General features: G+C 49.6%; 1 protein-coding gene across 3 annotated transcripts in view; it reads left to right on the top strand.

The window, feature by feature from the left end:
• tfeb (transcription factor EB) overlaps positions 1-15,555 on the top strand; it is a 138,767-nt gene that overhangs the window by 104,993 nt on the left and 18,219 nt on the right. For all 3 annotated transcript variants that reach the window (XM_014166987.3, XM_014166986.3, XM_082967448.1), the window contains exons 8-9: positions 8,663-8,780; positions 9,281-9,331. In XM_014166987.3, coding sequence (XP_014022462.1) covers positions 8,663-8,780; positions 9,281-9,331 — 169 coding nt within the window. The remainder of the gene's footprint in view (positions 1-8,662; positions 8,781-9,280; positions 9,332-15,555) is intronic.

Below are 15,555 nucleotides of genomic sequence, written 5' to 3'. Positions count from 1 at the left end.
AGACGGAGGTTAGTCTCTGAGGGCTGGAGTGAGTGCGCAAGTAAGTGTTAGAGAGAGAGAGTGTGTGAGAGACAGAGTAAGAGAGTGAGAGCGCACAGGCCCACAGAAGGAAGGATGAAGGAGATGAATAAGACGTATGCCATCGTGGAGATGATAGACGGGGAACAGATCCAACTGGTAAGAAGTCTGCGTTTTACTGTGTGTGTGCGTGTGTGCATTTGTGTGATCTATGTGTGGCTGGGGAATATAAGATTTGTGTGTTTGTTCGCCCATCTTGGTCAGTATTGAGGAAGGCTAGTTAGAGTTATGCCCCCCTGCACCCCCCTCTGGGGTTGGTGAGGGCTGGGGCTGGAGCCGGGGCAGGGGGTCAGCTCTAACTCCCAGCATCAGGTCTCTGATTAGGGGATGAGCCTAGCCCTCGGGCGCCTGGGGCTGGAGGCTGAGAGGGAGCAGCTCTTTGATATGGTAGCGGTTGAACTGAGCCCTACCACTGTGGGCAAACTTCCAGTGGGGGACATGCTCGGCCATAAGAGATTAGACACACAATAGGATGTTAATTGTCCAGCATGAAGGTCGCTGCTGGCCTCTCTTTGGCCCAGCTCCCTCAGCCCCTCTCTGTGTGTGTTTATGCACAATGCATCTGAGTGGAATAGAATGGCATTCTCTGGGTTTATCTCTTGGTGCTCATGCTTCAGTTGATTGGCTCTTGATTACTCAGTGTGTGTGATGATACTCAATCTCATAGTCATTGATTAGATTGTTATTTTACTATTGATTGGCTCTCAGGGAGCTAAGTTGAGCCATATGGAACTCTGATTTGCACACAGGGACAGTGGTATAGTGTGTGTGTGTGTGTGTGTGTGTGTGATAGTGGCTCCGTGCATGAATGCAGCTCTCTGGAGGGACTATTGATGGTGGTTGCTACAATGTTGCCCCAGATGTTGCCCCAGTATTTTTTGTTTGGTGTAGTCTGATTTAATATACAGGCCTCTAAATAGTTCTGCTGTTCTTTCTCTTGGTCTCTCTCTGTCTCTGTCTGGTCCCTGTGGTCCCTGTGCTCTGCTGAGATGTGTATAATGAGATCCCTCAGGACTTATGTTAGTTACCTTACACATCTCCTCTCTGTTTTTGGAGGTTCTCGCCTCGTTAGCTTTTCTTAAACACAGAGTTTTCCCCCTGATGAATGAAACTCATCTGCTAATCTGTGACCAGGATTATCGCGGTAAACTCTGTGGAATCTGGGAGTTTAAGGAAATCTTGGGAATGCCGCCGAGAGAATACTAAGCATGACTGAGCTGGGTCTGAATGTGTGTGAGAGAAAGTTTGTTATAAAATGGATCGTTTCTCTCTCTGTGTGTGTGTGTGGGCGATGTGAGACAGCAAGAGTCAGTGGTTTGAGACTAAAGCATTTTGGTTGAGAGGGGGCGAGGAAAGGTGAGGAGAGGGTTTCACCTAACTTAACTGCATGTCCCTGGTTTGATAAAGGAGAGGAAGACCCTACTGATGATGGGATATCCCTTTGATCAGTGTAGATCTGAGGTCTCGATCCACATAGCCTGTAGTTTTACTATGTGTGTGAGACACCTGGCTGCACTTCAGTTGTCTCAATGATAAGGTATCTGGCTCTCTTATCTGTCAAGCCTCATTAGTATTGTAGAATAGACATTCATCAACATCCTCAAGTTTTTCTATTATTGTAAACCAGCACGTTTCATCACCAATCCCTCATGAGGGACGTTGACTAGTAGTAGCCATAGGGACTGCTTCAGAACTTATACAGAGGACACCGCTAGTCTTCCACACAGATGCTGGGTTACAGATGGGGTCAGAGAATCCACAAAAAGACTTTGACCTGCCACCAGACAGTGCCTCAAAACCTAACGTATCCCTGCCCCACCACTCCACCCTGGACTTGAACAGCCTTTACGACCAGGTCCACCTCTACAAGGCAGCAATCCCAACTTTTGCCAGGACCCTGAAGGACGTCACCCTCAACCGTAGCTCCAGCACCTCACACAGGAGCCACAGAGCAACGGACACCCAGACCTGCAAGACCCCCCTCCCGAAGGACCACACCCAGACCACAGCATCACCAGCCACACCCCAACCAGCTAAGACAAAGCAAACCCTGGACACACCCTGTATAGGCTCCCCCATAACAGACCTATGCCCCTTCTGCCCACCCCATGCACACTGCGGCAATGACCTCAACATGACAACAGGACATACTGTATGCTCAGGCCGTGAGCAGAGAAACAGGCCCAAGCCCCACTATTACACCTGCCCAAGCCCCATCCTGCAACCCAAGAGGTATGTGTCAGATGCTCAACATGCTCTACTCTCACCTACTGTGATGGTCCAGACCTAAACCACACAAAACCAACACTAGACACTATGGAACACAAAGCTTTTACGATCTCATCATGGAATGTACAAGGTCATCTGCCTTTGGCCTAAAGAGCAGGAATCCAGACTTCATCAAAGCAATTGGAAATACAGACATTGTCATCCTACAAGAAACATGGTATAGAGGAGACGGACCCACTGGTTGCCCTCTAGGTTACAGAGAGCTGGTAGTCCCAACCATCAAACTACCAGGTGTGAAACAGGGAAGAGACTCAGGTCTTACGCTAATTTGGTATAGAGCAGATCTAACCCACTCTATTAAATTAGTATAAACAGGAACATTTTACATCTGGCTAGGCATTAATAACGTACGACGGACCACATAATTCACCCTTCACACCCCAATTGACAAGCAAACAAACCAAAACAAAGGCAAAGTCTTCTCATGCTCATGCATGAGGGTCTGCTATACAAATTGGGAAATGATGTTGGGGGGGAAAATATACGACATTATAAAATCCATGTACACAAACAACAAGTGTGCGTTTAACATTTCTTTCCACAGGGCCGGGGGGTGAGACAGGGATGCAGCTTAAGCCCCATCCTCTTCACCGTATATATCAATGAGCGAGGGCACTAGAACAGTCTGCAGCACCATCTGGCTAAAAATACTTTAATCAGTTATAGAACCCATTGCCCTTCACTGTTGTGAGGTCTGGGGTCCGCTCACCAACCAACAATTCACTAAATGGGACAAACACCAAATTGAGATTCTGCATGCAGAATTCTGCAAAAATATCCTCCATGTACAACATAAAACACCAAATAAGGCATGCAGAGCAGAATTAGGCCAATACCTGCTTTCCAAAATCAAAAGAGCTGTTAAATTCTACAACCACCTAAAAGGAAGCTACTCCCAAACCTTCCATAACAAAGCCATCACCTACAGAGAAATGAACCTGGAGAAGAGCCCCCTAAGCAAGCTGGTCCTGGGGCTCTGTTCACAAACACACCCCACAGAGCCCCAGCACAGCAACACAATTAGACCCAACCAAATCATGAGAAAACAAAAAGATAATTACTTGACACATTGGAAAGAATTGACCAAAACACAGAACTCAAATGCTATTTGGCCCTAAACAGAGAGTACACAGTGGCAGAATACCTGACCACTGTGACTGACCCAAACTTAAGGAAAGCTTTGACTATGTACAGACTCAGTGAGCATAGCCTTGCCATTGAGAAATGCCGCCGAAGGCAGACCTGGCTCTCGAGAAGACAGGCCATGTGCACAATGTCCACAAAATGAGGTGGAAACTGAGCTGCACTTCCTAACCTCCTGCCAAATGTATGACCATATTAGAGACACACATTTCCCTCAGATTACACAGACCCACAAAGAATTGGGTGATATACTACAGTGTGCCATCACAGCAGCAAGATTTTGGACCTGCTGCCACAAGAAAAGGGCAACCATTGAAGAACAAACACCATTGTAAATACAACCCATATGTTTATTTATTTTCCCTTTTGTACTTTAACTATTTGCACATCATTACAACACTGTATATAGACATAATATGACATTTGAAATGTCTTTATTCTTTTGGAACTTTTGTGAGTAATATTTACTGTTCATTATTATTGTTAACTTTTGTTTATCTATTTCACTTGCTTTGGCAATGTAAACATATTTCCCATGCCAATAAAGCCCTTGAATTGAATTGAATCAAGCCATACAGAGATAAGAGAGAAGGGATGATTGTGTGTATGTCAGAGCAGAGGCAGTATTTTCCAGGTGTGATATTGGCCTGAGATCTTCTGCTATCTTCTCTTTATAGCCAGTCACTACACATGTAACATACTGTGTGTTTATAACGTTTGATCTGGCTCAGAGGGCTAACCAGGGTTACCCACAATATGATGCCATAAAACTCATGAGACACTGACTGCTCGTTTGTCTATTCTACTCTCCCTTTCTCGCTCTCTCTCTCTCTCTCACTCTGTCTACTCTCTCTCTCTCTCTCTCTCTCTCTCGCTCTGTCTTCTCTCGCTCTGTCTACTCTCTCTCTCTCGCTCTGTCTACTCTCTCTCTCTCGCTCTGTCTACTCTCTCTCTCGCTCTGTCTTCTCTCTCACTCTGTCTTCTCTCTCTCTCTCGCTCTGTCTTCTCTCTCTCTCGCTCTGTCTTCTCTCTCTCTCGCTCTGTCTTCTCTCTCACTCTGTCTTCTCTCTCTCTCTCGCTCTGTCTTCTCTCTCTCTCGCTCTGTCTTCTCTCTCTCTCTCGCTCTGTCTTCTCTCTCTCTCTCGCTCTGTCTATACTCTCTCTCTCTCGCTCTGTCTATACTCTCTCTCTCTCGCTCTGTCTATACTCTCTCTCTCTCGCTCTGTCTATACTCTCTCTCTCTCGCTCTGTCTATACTCTCTCTCTCTCGCTCTGTCTTCTCTCTCTCTCTCGCTCTGTCTATACTCTCTCTCTCTCGCTCTGTCTATACTCTCTCTCTCTCGCTCTGTCTTCTCTCTCTCTCTCGCTCTGTCTATACTCTCTCTCTCTCGCTCTGTCTATACTCTCTCTCTCTCGCTCTGTCTATACTCTCTCTCTCTCGCTCTGTCTATACTCTCTCTCTCTCGCTCTGTCTATACTCTCTCTCTCTCGCTCTGTCTATACTCTCTCTCTCTCGCTCTGTCTATACTCTCTCTCTCTCGCTCTGTCTATACTCTCTCTCTCTCGCTCTGTCTATACTCTCTCTCTCTCGCTCTGTCTATACTCTCTCACTCTCGCTCTGTCTATACTCTCTCTCTCACTCTCGCTCTGTCTATACTCTCTCTCTCGCTCTGTCTATACCCTCTCTCTCTCGCTCTGTCTATACTCTCTCTCTCTCGCTCTGTCTACTCTCTCTCTCTCGCTCTGTCTACTCTCTCTCTCTCTCGCTCTGTCTACTCTCTCTCTCGCTCTGTCTACTCTCGCTCTGTCTACTCTCTCTCTCTCTCTCTCTCGCTCTGTCTACTCTCTCTCTCTCGCTCTGTCTACTCTCTCTCTCGCTCTGTCTACTCTCTCTCTCGCTCTGTCTTCTCTCTCTCTCGCTCTGTCTTCTCTCTCTCTCTCTCGCTCTGTCTTCTCTCTCTCTCTCGCTCTGTCTATACTCTCTCTCTCTCGCTCTGTCTATACTCTCTCTCTCTCGCTCTGTCTATACTCTCTCTCTCTCGCTCTGTCTATACTCTCTCTCTCTCGCTCTGTCTTCTCTCTCTCTCTCGCTCTGTCTATACTCTCTCTCTCTCGCTCTGTCTATACTCTCTCTCTCTCGCTCTGTCTTCTCTCTCTCTCTCGCTCTGTCTATACTCTCTCTCTCTCGCTCTGTCTATACTCTCTCTCTCTCGCTCTGTCTATACTCTCTCTCTCTCGCTCTGTCTATACTCTCTCTCTCTCGCTCTGTCTATACTCTCTCTCGCTCTGTCTATACTCTCTCTCTCTCGCTCTGTCTATACTCTCTCTCTCTCGCTCTGTCTATACTCTCTCTCTCTCGCTCTGTCTATACTCTCTCTCTCTCGCTCTGTCTATACTCTCTCACTCTCGCTCTGTCTATACTCTCTCTCTCACTCTCGCTCTGTCTATACTCTCTCTCTCGCTCTGTCTATACCCTCTCTCTCTCGCTCTGTCTATACTCTCTCTCTCTCGCTCTGTCTACTCTCTCTCTCTCGCTCTGTCTACTCTCTCTCTCTCTCGCTCTGTCTACTCTCTCTCTCGCTCTGTCTACTCTCGCTCTGTCTACTCTCTCTCTCTCTCTCTCTCGCTCTGTCTACTCTCTCTCTCTCGCTCTGTCTACTCTCTCTCTCGCTCTGTCTACTCTCTCTCTCGCTCTGTCTACTCTCTCTCTCGCTCTGTCTACTCTCTCTCTCGCTCTGTCTACTCTCTCTCTCGCTCTGTCTACTCTCTCACTCGCTCTGTCTGCTCTCTCTCACTCGCTCTGTCTGCTCTCTCTCACTCGCTCTGTCTGCTCTCTCTCTCTCTCGCTCTGTCTACTCTCTCTCGCTCGCTCTGTCTGCTCTCTCTCTCGCTCGCTCTGTCTGCTCTCTCTCTCGCTCGCTCTGTCTGCTCTCTCGCTCGCTCGCTCTGTCTGCTCTCTCGCTCGCTCGCTCTGTCTGCTCTCTCGCTCGCTCGCTCTGTCTGCTCTCTCGCTCGTTCGCTCTGTCTGCTCTCTCTCTCGCTCGCTCTGTCTGCTCTCTCTCTCGCTCGCTCTGTCTGCTCTCTCGCTCGCTCGCTCTGTCTGCTCTCTCGCTCGCTCTCTCTGTCTGCTCTCTCTCTCGCTCGCTCTGTCTGCTCTCTCTCTCGCTCGCTCTGTCTGCTCTCTCTCTCGCTCGCTCTGTCTGCTCTCTCTCGCTCGCTCTGTCTGCTCTCTCTCTCGCTCGCTCTCTCTGCTCTCTCTCGCTCGCTCGCTCTGTCTGCTCTCTCTCGCTCGCTCTGTCTGCTCTCTCTCGCTCGCTCTGTCTGCTCTCTCTCGCTCTGTCTTCTCTCTCTCTCGCTCTGTCTTCTCTCTCTCTCTCTGTCTTCTCTCTCTCTCTCTCTGTCTACTCTCTCTCGCTCTGTCTACTCTCGCTATGTCTACTCTCTCTCTCTCTCTCTCTCTCGCTCTGTCTACTCTCTCTCTCGCTCTGTCTACTCTCTCTCTCTCTCTCTCTGTCTACTCTCTCTCTCTCTCTGTCTACTCTCTCTTTCTCGCTCTGTCTACTCTCTCTTTCTCGCTCTGTCTACTCTCTCTCTCTCTCTCTCTCTGTCTACTCTCTCTCTCTCTGTCTACTCTCTCTCTCTCTCGCTCTGTCTACTCTCTCTCTCGCTCTGTCTACTCTCTCTCTCGCTCTGTCTACTCTCTCTCTTTCTCGCTCTGTCTACTCTCTCTCTCTCTCTCTCTCTCTGTCTACTCTCTCTCTCTCTCTGTCTACTCTCTCTCTCTCTCTCTGTCTACTCTCTCTCTCTCTCTTGCTCTGTCTACTCTCTCTCTCTCTCTCTGTCTACTCTCTCTCTCTCTGTCTACTCTCTCTCTCTCGCTCTGTCTACTCTCTCTCTCGCTCTGTCTACTCTCTCTCTCTCTGTCTACTCTCTCTCTTTCTCGCTCTGTCTACTCTCTCTCTCGCTCTGTCTCTCTCTCTCTCTGTCTACTCTCTCTCTTTCTCGCTCTGTCTGCTCGCTCGCTCGCTCTGTCTGCTCTCTCTCTCGCTCGCTCTGTCTGCTCTCTCGCTCTGTCTGCTCGCTCAGTCTGCTCACTCGCTCGCTCTCTCTGCTCTCTCGCTCGCTCTGTCTGCTCTCTCTCTCGCTCGCTCTGTCTGCTCGCTCTGTCTGCTCTCTCACTCGCTCGCTCGCTCTGTCTGCTCTCTCGCTCGCTCTGTCTGCTCGCTCGCTCTGTCTGCTCGCTTGCTCGCTCGCTCGCTGTCTGCTCGCTCGCTCTGTCTGCTCTCTCGCTCGCTCGCTCTGTCTGCTCTCTCGCTCGCTCTGTCTGTCTACTCTCGCTCTCTCGCTCGCTCTGTCTGTCTACTCTCGCTCTCTCGCTCGCTCTGTCTGTCTACTCTCGCTCTCTCGCTCGCTCTGTCTGTCTACTCTCGCTCTCTCGCTCGCTCTGTCTGTCTACTCTCGCTCTCTCGCTCGCTCTGTCTGTCTACTCTCGCTCGCTCGCTCGCTCTGTCTGTCTACTCTCGCTCGCTCGCTCTGTCTGTCTACTCTCGCTCGCTCGCTCTGTCTGTCTACTCTCGCTCGCTCGCTCTGTCTGTCTACTCTCGCTCGCTCTCTCTGTCTGTCTACTCTCGCTCGCTCGCTCTGTCTACTCTCACTCTGTCTCGCTCTCTCTAAGGTAATTGAGGGTGATCTCAGTGAAGTTTATGGAAAAAGGAGTTTGGCCTCGACCCTTGAGGTTTCCAGCCTTGTTTTTAAGATGTTCCTAGGTTTTGTTCATGCATGGTTTCCTGAATGTTGTTGTGTATCAGGCAATCACCCAACCACAAGGGCTTAAAGTGGGGTCCTAACTGCCTTGAAAATAGGGTGTCTGGTAAGGACAGTATACTGTATCTAACTATCGTTTCTCCATCTAAAGGATGTGCTTGGTTCATTGTTTGAACCCATTCTTCGTTGAACTTGATGATAGATTAATTGACTAGTACTTCATATAACCCCTGCTTAACCCTACAATATTTTCTAGGACAAATGTATTGATAGTCTTGTTTCTCCTGGATTCCAATCTCACAAAGAGAGTCACCCTAAATACTCTTATTGAGATTATAGAGTGAAATGTAGGTTGTGTTGCTCATTCTGATTTGTGTGTCCTCCCCAGCTGCCTCTGTCCAGCAGTCACCTGGACGTGTACACGGGCCCTGGGATGACCGGTCAATCCATCGCAATGACAAGCAATTCCTGCCCTGCCAACCTGGCCATCAAACGAGAGCTGACGGGTAAGACCAATCACAGCCACGGCAACCAATCAGAGACGAGCTTAGACACAGCAAACAAGCAGACAGCTCTCAGACATTTACAGCTTTCAGAAACATGGTAACCAATCAGAGACAGACCTGCAGGCCAAATGTTTTCCCCACCTGGTTTCCCAGGTGTGAATCAGATGCTAAGTAATGAATGGAAACCAGCAGACTAAAAACCGAAGGATTAGATAGTTCCAAATACATGGCTACCAGGGGTATATTTTTCTCTAGAGTGAGGGGACGATTTCATGTAATTTGTGCTGAGTTTGAATTCAATTCGTAAATTAAGATAATTAACTAACGATTGGGGGAAATACTGTATCCATGCATAAACTAAATCTCAATGAATTTGGTTAAAGTGAGCCTCTAACATGATTTTCAAACTCTATGACCCCAAACTATATACAGAAATCACACTCACTATACACACTTTGGGGACAGTGTTAGTTCATTGCTTGTTGTTTTTGTCAATGCAGAAACCCGTGCAATGGCCAAAGAGAGACAGAAGAAGGACAACCACAACCTGAGTGAGTTTATCCCCCTCCCCCTCTCTTGCAGGCTCTTTCTCTCTCACTTTCACCCTCCCTCGCAAAAACACAATAGGAATGAGTGTGCACTTTTTCAACATCCATCATTTTTACTACCTCGCACTGCTTAAAGTACACCTGCCACTCTCTCTGTCTGTCTGTCCCTGCCACTCTCTCTGTCTGTCTGTCCCTGCCACTCTCTCTGTCTGTCTGTCTGTCCCTGCCACTCTCTCTGTCTGTCTGTCTGTCTGTCCCTGCCACTCTCTCTGTCTGTCTGTCTGTCCCTGCCACTCTCTCTGTCTGTCTGTCCCTGCAACTCTCTCTGTCTGTCTGTCCCTGCAACTCTCTCTGTCTGTCTGCCCCTGCCACTCTCTCTGTCTGTCTCTCCCTGCCACACTCTCTGCCTGTCTGTCCCTGCCACTCTCTCTGCCTGTCTGTCCCTGCCACTCTCTCTGTCTGTCTGTCCCTGCCACTCTCTCTGCCTGTCTGTCCCTGCCACTCTCTCTGTCTGTCTGCCCCTGCCACTCTCTCTGTCTGTCTGTCCCTGCCACTCTCTCTGCCTGTCTGTCCCTGCCACTCTCTCTGCCTGTCTGTCCCTGCCACTCTCTGTCTGTCTGAAAAACACATACACAGTGGTTTATTCAGCTGACACAGTCCAACCCACAGGTAGATGGTTAACCCACAGCTGTCTGCTGCTCTGGCACTAAAGTCTAATTGCCTGTGACAGTTTATCGGTCTCTCTCTCTTTCTCGGTCTCTCTCTCTCTTTCTCGGTCTCTCTCTCTCTTTCTCGGTCTCTCTCTCTCTTTCTCGGTCTCTCTCTCTCTTTCTCGGTCTCTCCCTCTCTTTCTCGGACTCTCCCTCTCTTTCTCGGACTCTCGGTCTCTCTCTCACTCTCGCTCACGGTGTCTCTCGCTCTCTCACGGTGTCTCTCGCTCTCTCACGGTGTCTCTCGCTCTCTCACGGTGTCTCTCTCTCGCGGTGTCTCTCTCTCGCGGTGTCTCTCTCTCGCGGTGTCTCTTTCGCTCGCGGTGTCTCTTTCGCTCGCGGTGTCTCTTTCGCTCGCGGTGTCTCTCTCGCTCGCGGTGTCTCTCTCTCGCTCGCTCACGGTGTCTCTCTCTCGCTCGCTCACGGTGTCTCTCTCTCGCTCGCTCACGGTGTCTCTCTCTTGCTCTCTCTCTCTCATGGTGTTTCTCTCTTGCTCTCTCTCTCTCTTGCTCGCTCTCTCTCTCTCTTGCTCTCTCTCTCACGGTGTCTCTCGCTCTCTCTCTCTCTCACGGTGTCGCTCGCTCGCTCTCTCTCTCTCACGGTGTCTCTCTCTCGCTCTCTCTCTCTCACGGTGTCTCTCTCTTGCTCTCTCTCACAGTGTCTCTCTCTCTCACAGTCTCTCTCTCTCTCGCTCTCTCACGGTCGGTGTCTCTCTCTCTCGCGCTCTCACGGTCGGTGTCTCTCTCTCTCGCGCTCTCACGGTGTCTCGCTCACGGTCGGTCTCTCACACGGTCGGTGTCTCTCTATCGCTCTCTCACGGTCGGTGTCTCTCTCGCGCTCTCACGGTCGGTGTCTCTCTCTCACACTGTCGGTGTCTCGCTCACGGTCGGTCTCTCACACGGTCGGTGTCTCTTGCACTCTCTCTCACGGTCTCTCTCTCTCTCTCACATGGTCGGTCTCTCTGTCTCTCTCTCAATAATATTAGAGATAATAGTAATAACAATAATAGTAATAATAAGTAAGTTACTGTTTACTATGCAGATGTTATTATTCAGTGTCCCTCAGGCTATGGCAGGCTAATACATATTTGGCTGCAAGAGGAGCCGTTGCTCCTTCGCCCATGAGTATTTTTAGTTTTTCCTCTGGGTTTAATAAGTTAAAATTTGGAATAAATGTAGTAATATCTGTGAATAATGAATCTCTTGGTGAGGAATATTTCTCACAGTAAAGGAGAAAGTGTTGTGTTCTGATGGGTCTGGTCTAGTAGAGCTGTGTTGTGTTGTGATGGGCCGGGTCTAGTAGAGCTGTGTTGTGTTGTGATGGGTCTGGTCTAGTAGAGCTGTGTTGTGATGGGCCTGGTCTAGTAGAGCTGTGTTGTGATGGGTCTGGTCTAGTAGAGCTGTGTTGTGATGGGCCGGGTCTAGTAGAGCTGTGTTGTGATGGGCCTGGTCTAGTAGAGCTGTGTTGTGATGGGCCTGGTCTAGTAGAGTTGTGTTGTGATGGGCCTGGTCTAGTAGAGCTGTGTTGTGATGGGCCTGGTCTAGTAGAGCTGTGTTGTGATGGGTCTGGTCTAATAGAGCTGTGTTGTGATGGGTCTGGTCGAGTAGAGCTGTGTTGTGATGGGTCTGGTCTAGTAGAGCTGTGTTGTGATGGGTCTGGTAAATCTGTGCTGTGTTGGGCCTGGTCTGGTAGAGCTGTGTTGTGATGGGTCTGGTCTAATAGAGCTGTGTTGTGATGGGTCTGGTAAATCTGTGCTGTGTTGTGATGGGTCTGGTCTAGTAGAGCTGTGTTGTGATGGGTCTGGTAGAGCTGTGTTGTGATGGGCCTGATCTAGTAGAGCTGTGCTGTAATAAGCCGTGTCTGGCTCTTCTCTCCTGGGGATGGTGGAGGAACTGTTGTTTCAGAAAGTGGAGCGGGGGGCCTCTGCTGCTGTGGTGGTGGGTTGTGGGTCCCTGCCAAGTGTTGCATCTTTTAGGTCCTTGGCAAAGGTTCTGATACTGTCCTGATCCAGATGTACATTATGGTATAAGTGTTGACATGTCAGAGTGGGGTGGTGAGCCGTTCTGACGTTGAGCAGTGAGGCACAGTCCACAGTGATCTGTTCATTTATTTTGATGATCAACTGTCCTGGGAAGTATTTTCTTGGTAGGAGGGTGGACACAACTATATTGGTTGTTGGGAACCGAGCCTGTGCCCGTTCTGCCACTCTTCTCACTGCCCCAAATACATTTTCACCTTTGGCATGAAGGTGGTTTGTGCCAGTGTGGATGATGATGTTGTCGGGGGTGTCAATCCTGGTCTGACTGAGTAGCTGCATTGCACTGTCAGTTGTAGGACACCAGAACTTATACACCTGGTGTCTAGGGAATAATCTTTCCTGGACTAAGAACTTCCCATTTGAATCAATAAGGATTGCAATTGTGGGTGACTGTCTGGATGGAGCAGACTGGGAGGCTGGTATTCTGACCTGGGCTGGAGCAGACAGAGTGGCTGGTAGGTTGACCTGGGCTAGAGCAGACTGGGAGGCTGGTTGGCTGACCTGGGCTGGAGCACATTGTGCTGGAGCAGACTGGGAAGCAGGTAGGCTGACATGGGCTAGATCAGACTGAGAGGCTGGTTGGCTGACCTGGGCTGGAGCACACTGTGCTGGAGCAGACTGGGAAGCAGGGTGGCTGACATGGGCTAGAGCAGACTGGGAGGCTGGTTGGCTGATCTGGGCTGGAGTAGACTGGTAGGCTGGTGCAGCGTCATCAGGCTGTGTGGTGGAGGCCATGCTGGTCTCAGGTTCTGCTTGTGTTGAACCAAGCTGGTGGACATGTTCTCTAGATGCAGAGGACATAATGACTAGCTGCTGGTTGAGGGTGTCAATGTACCTCTCTCTTTGTTCTAGCTCCTCTCTTGTTGTGCTCAGATGGTGTCTGAGGTCATCATTTGTCTGACTCAGTTTGTCCATTCTGCTTTCTAATTTAGCAATAGATGCTCTGCTCTCCTCCCTGAACTGTTCCATCTCTTCTTTTAGTTTCTGGACAGTGTCCGCCTCTTCAAGCTTGTTCTCTCTGAGTTCTATGACCTCTGCTTCGACAAGAGAGAGGGTGTTGTGGAAACGTTGCATAGAAAGTGTTCTTGGTGTTGTAGGCATGTCCTTGGCTCTGTCTGCTGCAGGTGAGGTAGGTAGAGGGACACTGAGGGCTGCATGCATTGTTTGTAGTTTTCCTCTGGACATGTAGGAGAATCTTACAGAACTCTGCGTGCAGGGTTTCAATGGGGTGTTTGTCCCATTTGATGAAATCTTGTTTTGCAAGTGGACCCCACACCTCGTTGCCATAAAGTGCAATTGGTTCAATGACACATTCAATTAGTTTTAGCCAAATGTTAGGTATAATTTTAGGTATTTCAATTTGAATTAGTTTCTTTTTAATGGTGTAGAATGCCCTGCATGCTTTCTCTCTGTTCATTCACTGCCTCATTAAGGTGTCCAGTTGAGCTTATTTTTAAACCTAAGTAATTGTAGTGTGTGCAGTACTCTATATATTTTGTAGCAATTGAGAACTTTGGTCTAATTCCCTGAGATCTGGATCTTCTGTGGAAAATCATTATTTTAGTATTTTTGCAGTTTACTGCCAGGGCCCAGGTCTGGCAGTACTGCTCTAGCAGGTCCAGGCTCTGCTGTAGGCCATGTGCTGTGGGTGACAGCAGGCATAGGTCATCTGCGAAGATTAGGCATTTAACCTCTGAATTGTGGAGACTAACACCAGGGGCTGAGGATTTGGTGTTGTCGGTCGGTGTTGTTCGCTCTCGGTCTCTCTCTCTCTCGGTCGATCTCTCCTCTCTCTCGGTCGGTCTCTCCTCTCTCTCGGTCGGTCTCTCCTCTCTCTCGGTCGGTCTCTCCTTTCTCTCGGGCTTTTTTGGTTCTGAGTGTACGTTTATAGAGTTTTAAAGTCTCACAGTAATGAAGGCGTAATTCACCATTATTTGGGTCTCTGTGCTTTTGGTTGGATAGTGGTGTAAGTTTTTTCCTTATAATTTTACAATCTGCATCAAACCAGTTGTCATCTGTGGTCTTTTTTTGTTTAGTTTTTTATCAATTTCAATTGTGCTTCTTTTGCCTGAATATATATAGTTGATGTTTTTTACTGCTAGATTGATGCCTTCTTTACCGTGAGTGAATGTGGTATCCAGAAAGTTATCTAATAGTGTTTGGATATTTTGGTTACAGGTTGCTTTCTGGTATTCTTCTGTGCTGTTTTGGGCCCATCTCTATCAATTGCTGATGTTGTACAGCTTACTGGGCTGTGAATGTGTGGTTGTTTCCATGTCTGTTCTTTTGAGGAACAACGTAATTTGGCTGTGATCAGACAGAGGTGTTAGTGGCTTGACAGTGAATAAGCTGAGAGAGAAAGGGTCAATGTCTGTAATCATATGTCTCTCTCTCGGACGGTGTCGGTCGGTCTCTTTCTCTCTCGGTCAGTCGGTGTCGGTCTCTCGCCTCTCTCGGTCGGGCTCTCGCTCTCGGTCGGTCTCTCTCTCGGTCGGTCTCTTTCTCTCTCGGTCGGTCTCTCGGTCTCTCCCTCTCGGTCTCTCCCTCTCTCTCTGTCGGTCTCTCCCTCTCTCTCTGTCGGTCTCTCGCTCTCTCTCTGTCGGTCTCTCTCGCTCTGTCTCTCGCTCTCGGTCGGTCTCTCTCGGTCTCTCGCTCTCTCTCAGTCGGTCTCTCGCTCTCTCTGTCGATCTCTCGCTCTCTCTGTCGGTCTCTCGCTCGCTCTGTCGGTCTCTCGCTCGGTCGGTCTCTCGCTCGGTCGGTCTCTCGCTCGGTCGGTCTCTCGCTCGGTCGGTCTCGGTCTCCATCGGTTGGTGTCGGTCTCTCTCTGTCGGTGTGTCTCTCTCTGTCGGTGTGTCTCTCTCTGTCGGTGTGTCTCTCTCGGTCGGTCTCTCTCTCTCGGTCGGTCTCTCTCTCTCGGTCGGTCTCTCTCTCTCGTGCTCTCTCTCGCTCTCGGTCGGTCTCTCTCTCTCGGTCGGTCTCTCTCTCTCGTGCTCTCTCTTGCTCTCGGTCTCTCTCGTTCTCGCTCTCGGTCTCTCTCGTTCTCGGTCTCGGTCTCTCTCGTTCTCGCTCTCGGTCTCTCCTGTGCTCTCTTTTGGTCTCTCTCGTGCTCTCTCTCGCGGTCGGTCTCTCGCGATCTGTCTCTCGCTCTCTCGCGATCTGTCTCTCAGTCTCTCGCGCTCTCAGTCTCTCGCGCTCTCGGTCTCTCGCGCTCTCGGTCTCTCTCGCTCTCGTGCTCTCTCGCGCGCTCGGTCTCTCTCGTGCTCTCTCTCGCGGTCGGTCTCTCGCTCTCTCGCTATCTGTCTCTCTCTTGCTCTCTCTCGGGTCGGTCTCTCGCACTCTCGGTCTCTCTCGTGCTCTCTCTCTCTCTGTCTCTCTCTCTCTGTCTCTCTCTCTCTCTCTGTCTCTCTTTCTCGGTCGGTGTCTCTCTCTCTCTGTGTTGGTCTCTCTCTCTCTCCGTCGGTGTTGGTTTCTCTCTTTCG

The sequence above is a fragment of the Salmo salar genome, chromosome 22 (genome assembly GCF_965601325.2).
Source record: "Salmo salar chromosome 22, fSalSal1, whole genome shotgun sequence".
Taxonomy (NCBI): Eukaryota; Metazoa; Chordata; class Actinopteri; order Salmoniformes; family Salmonidae; genus Salmo; species Salmo salar.
This window is presented reverse-complemented; position numbering and strand designations above follow the sequence as displayed.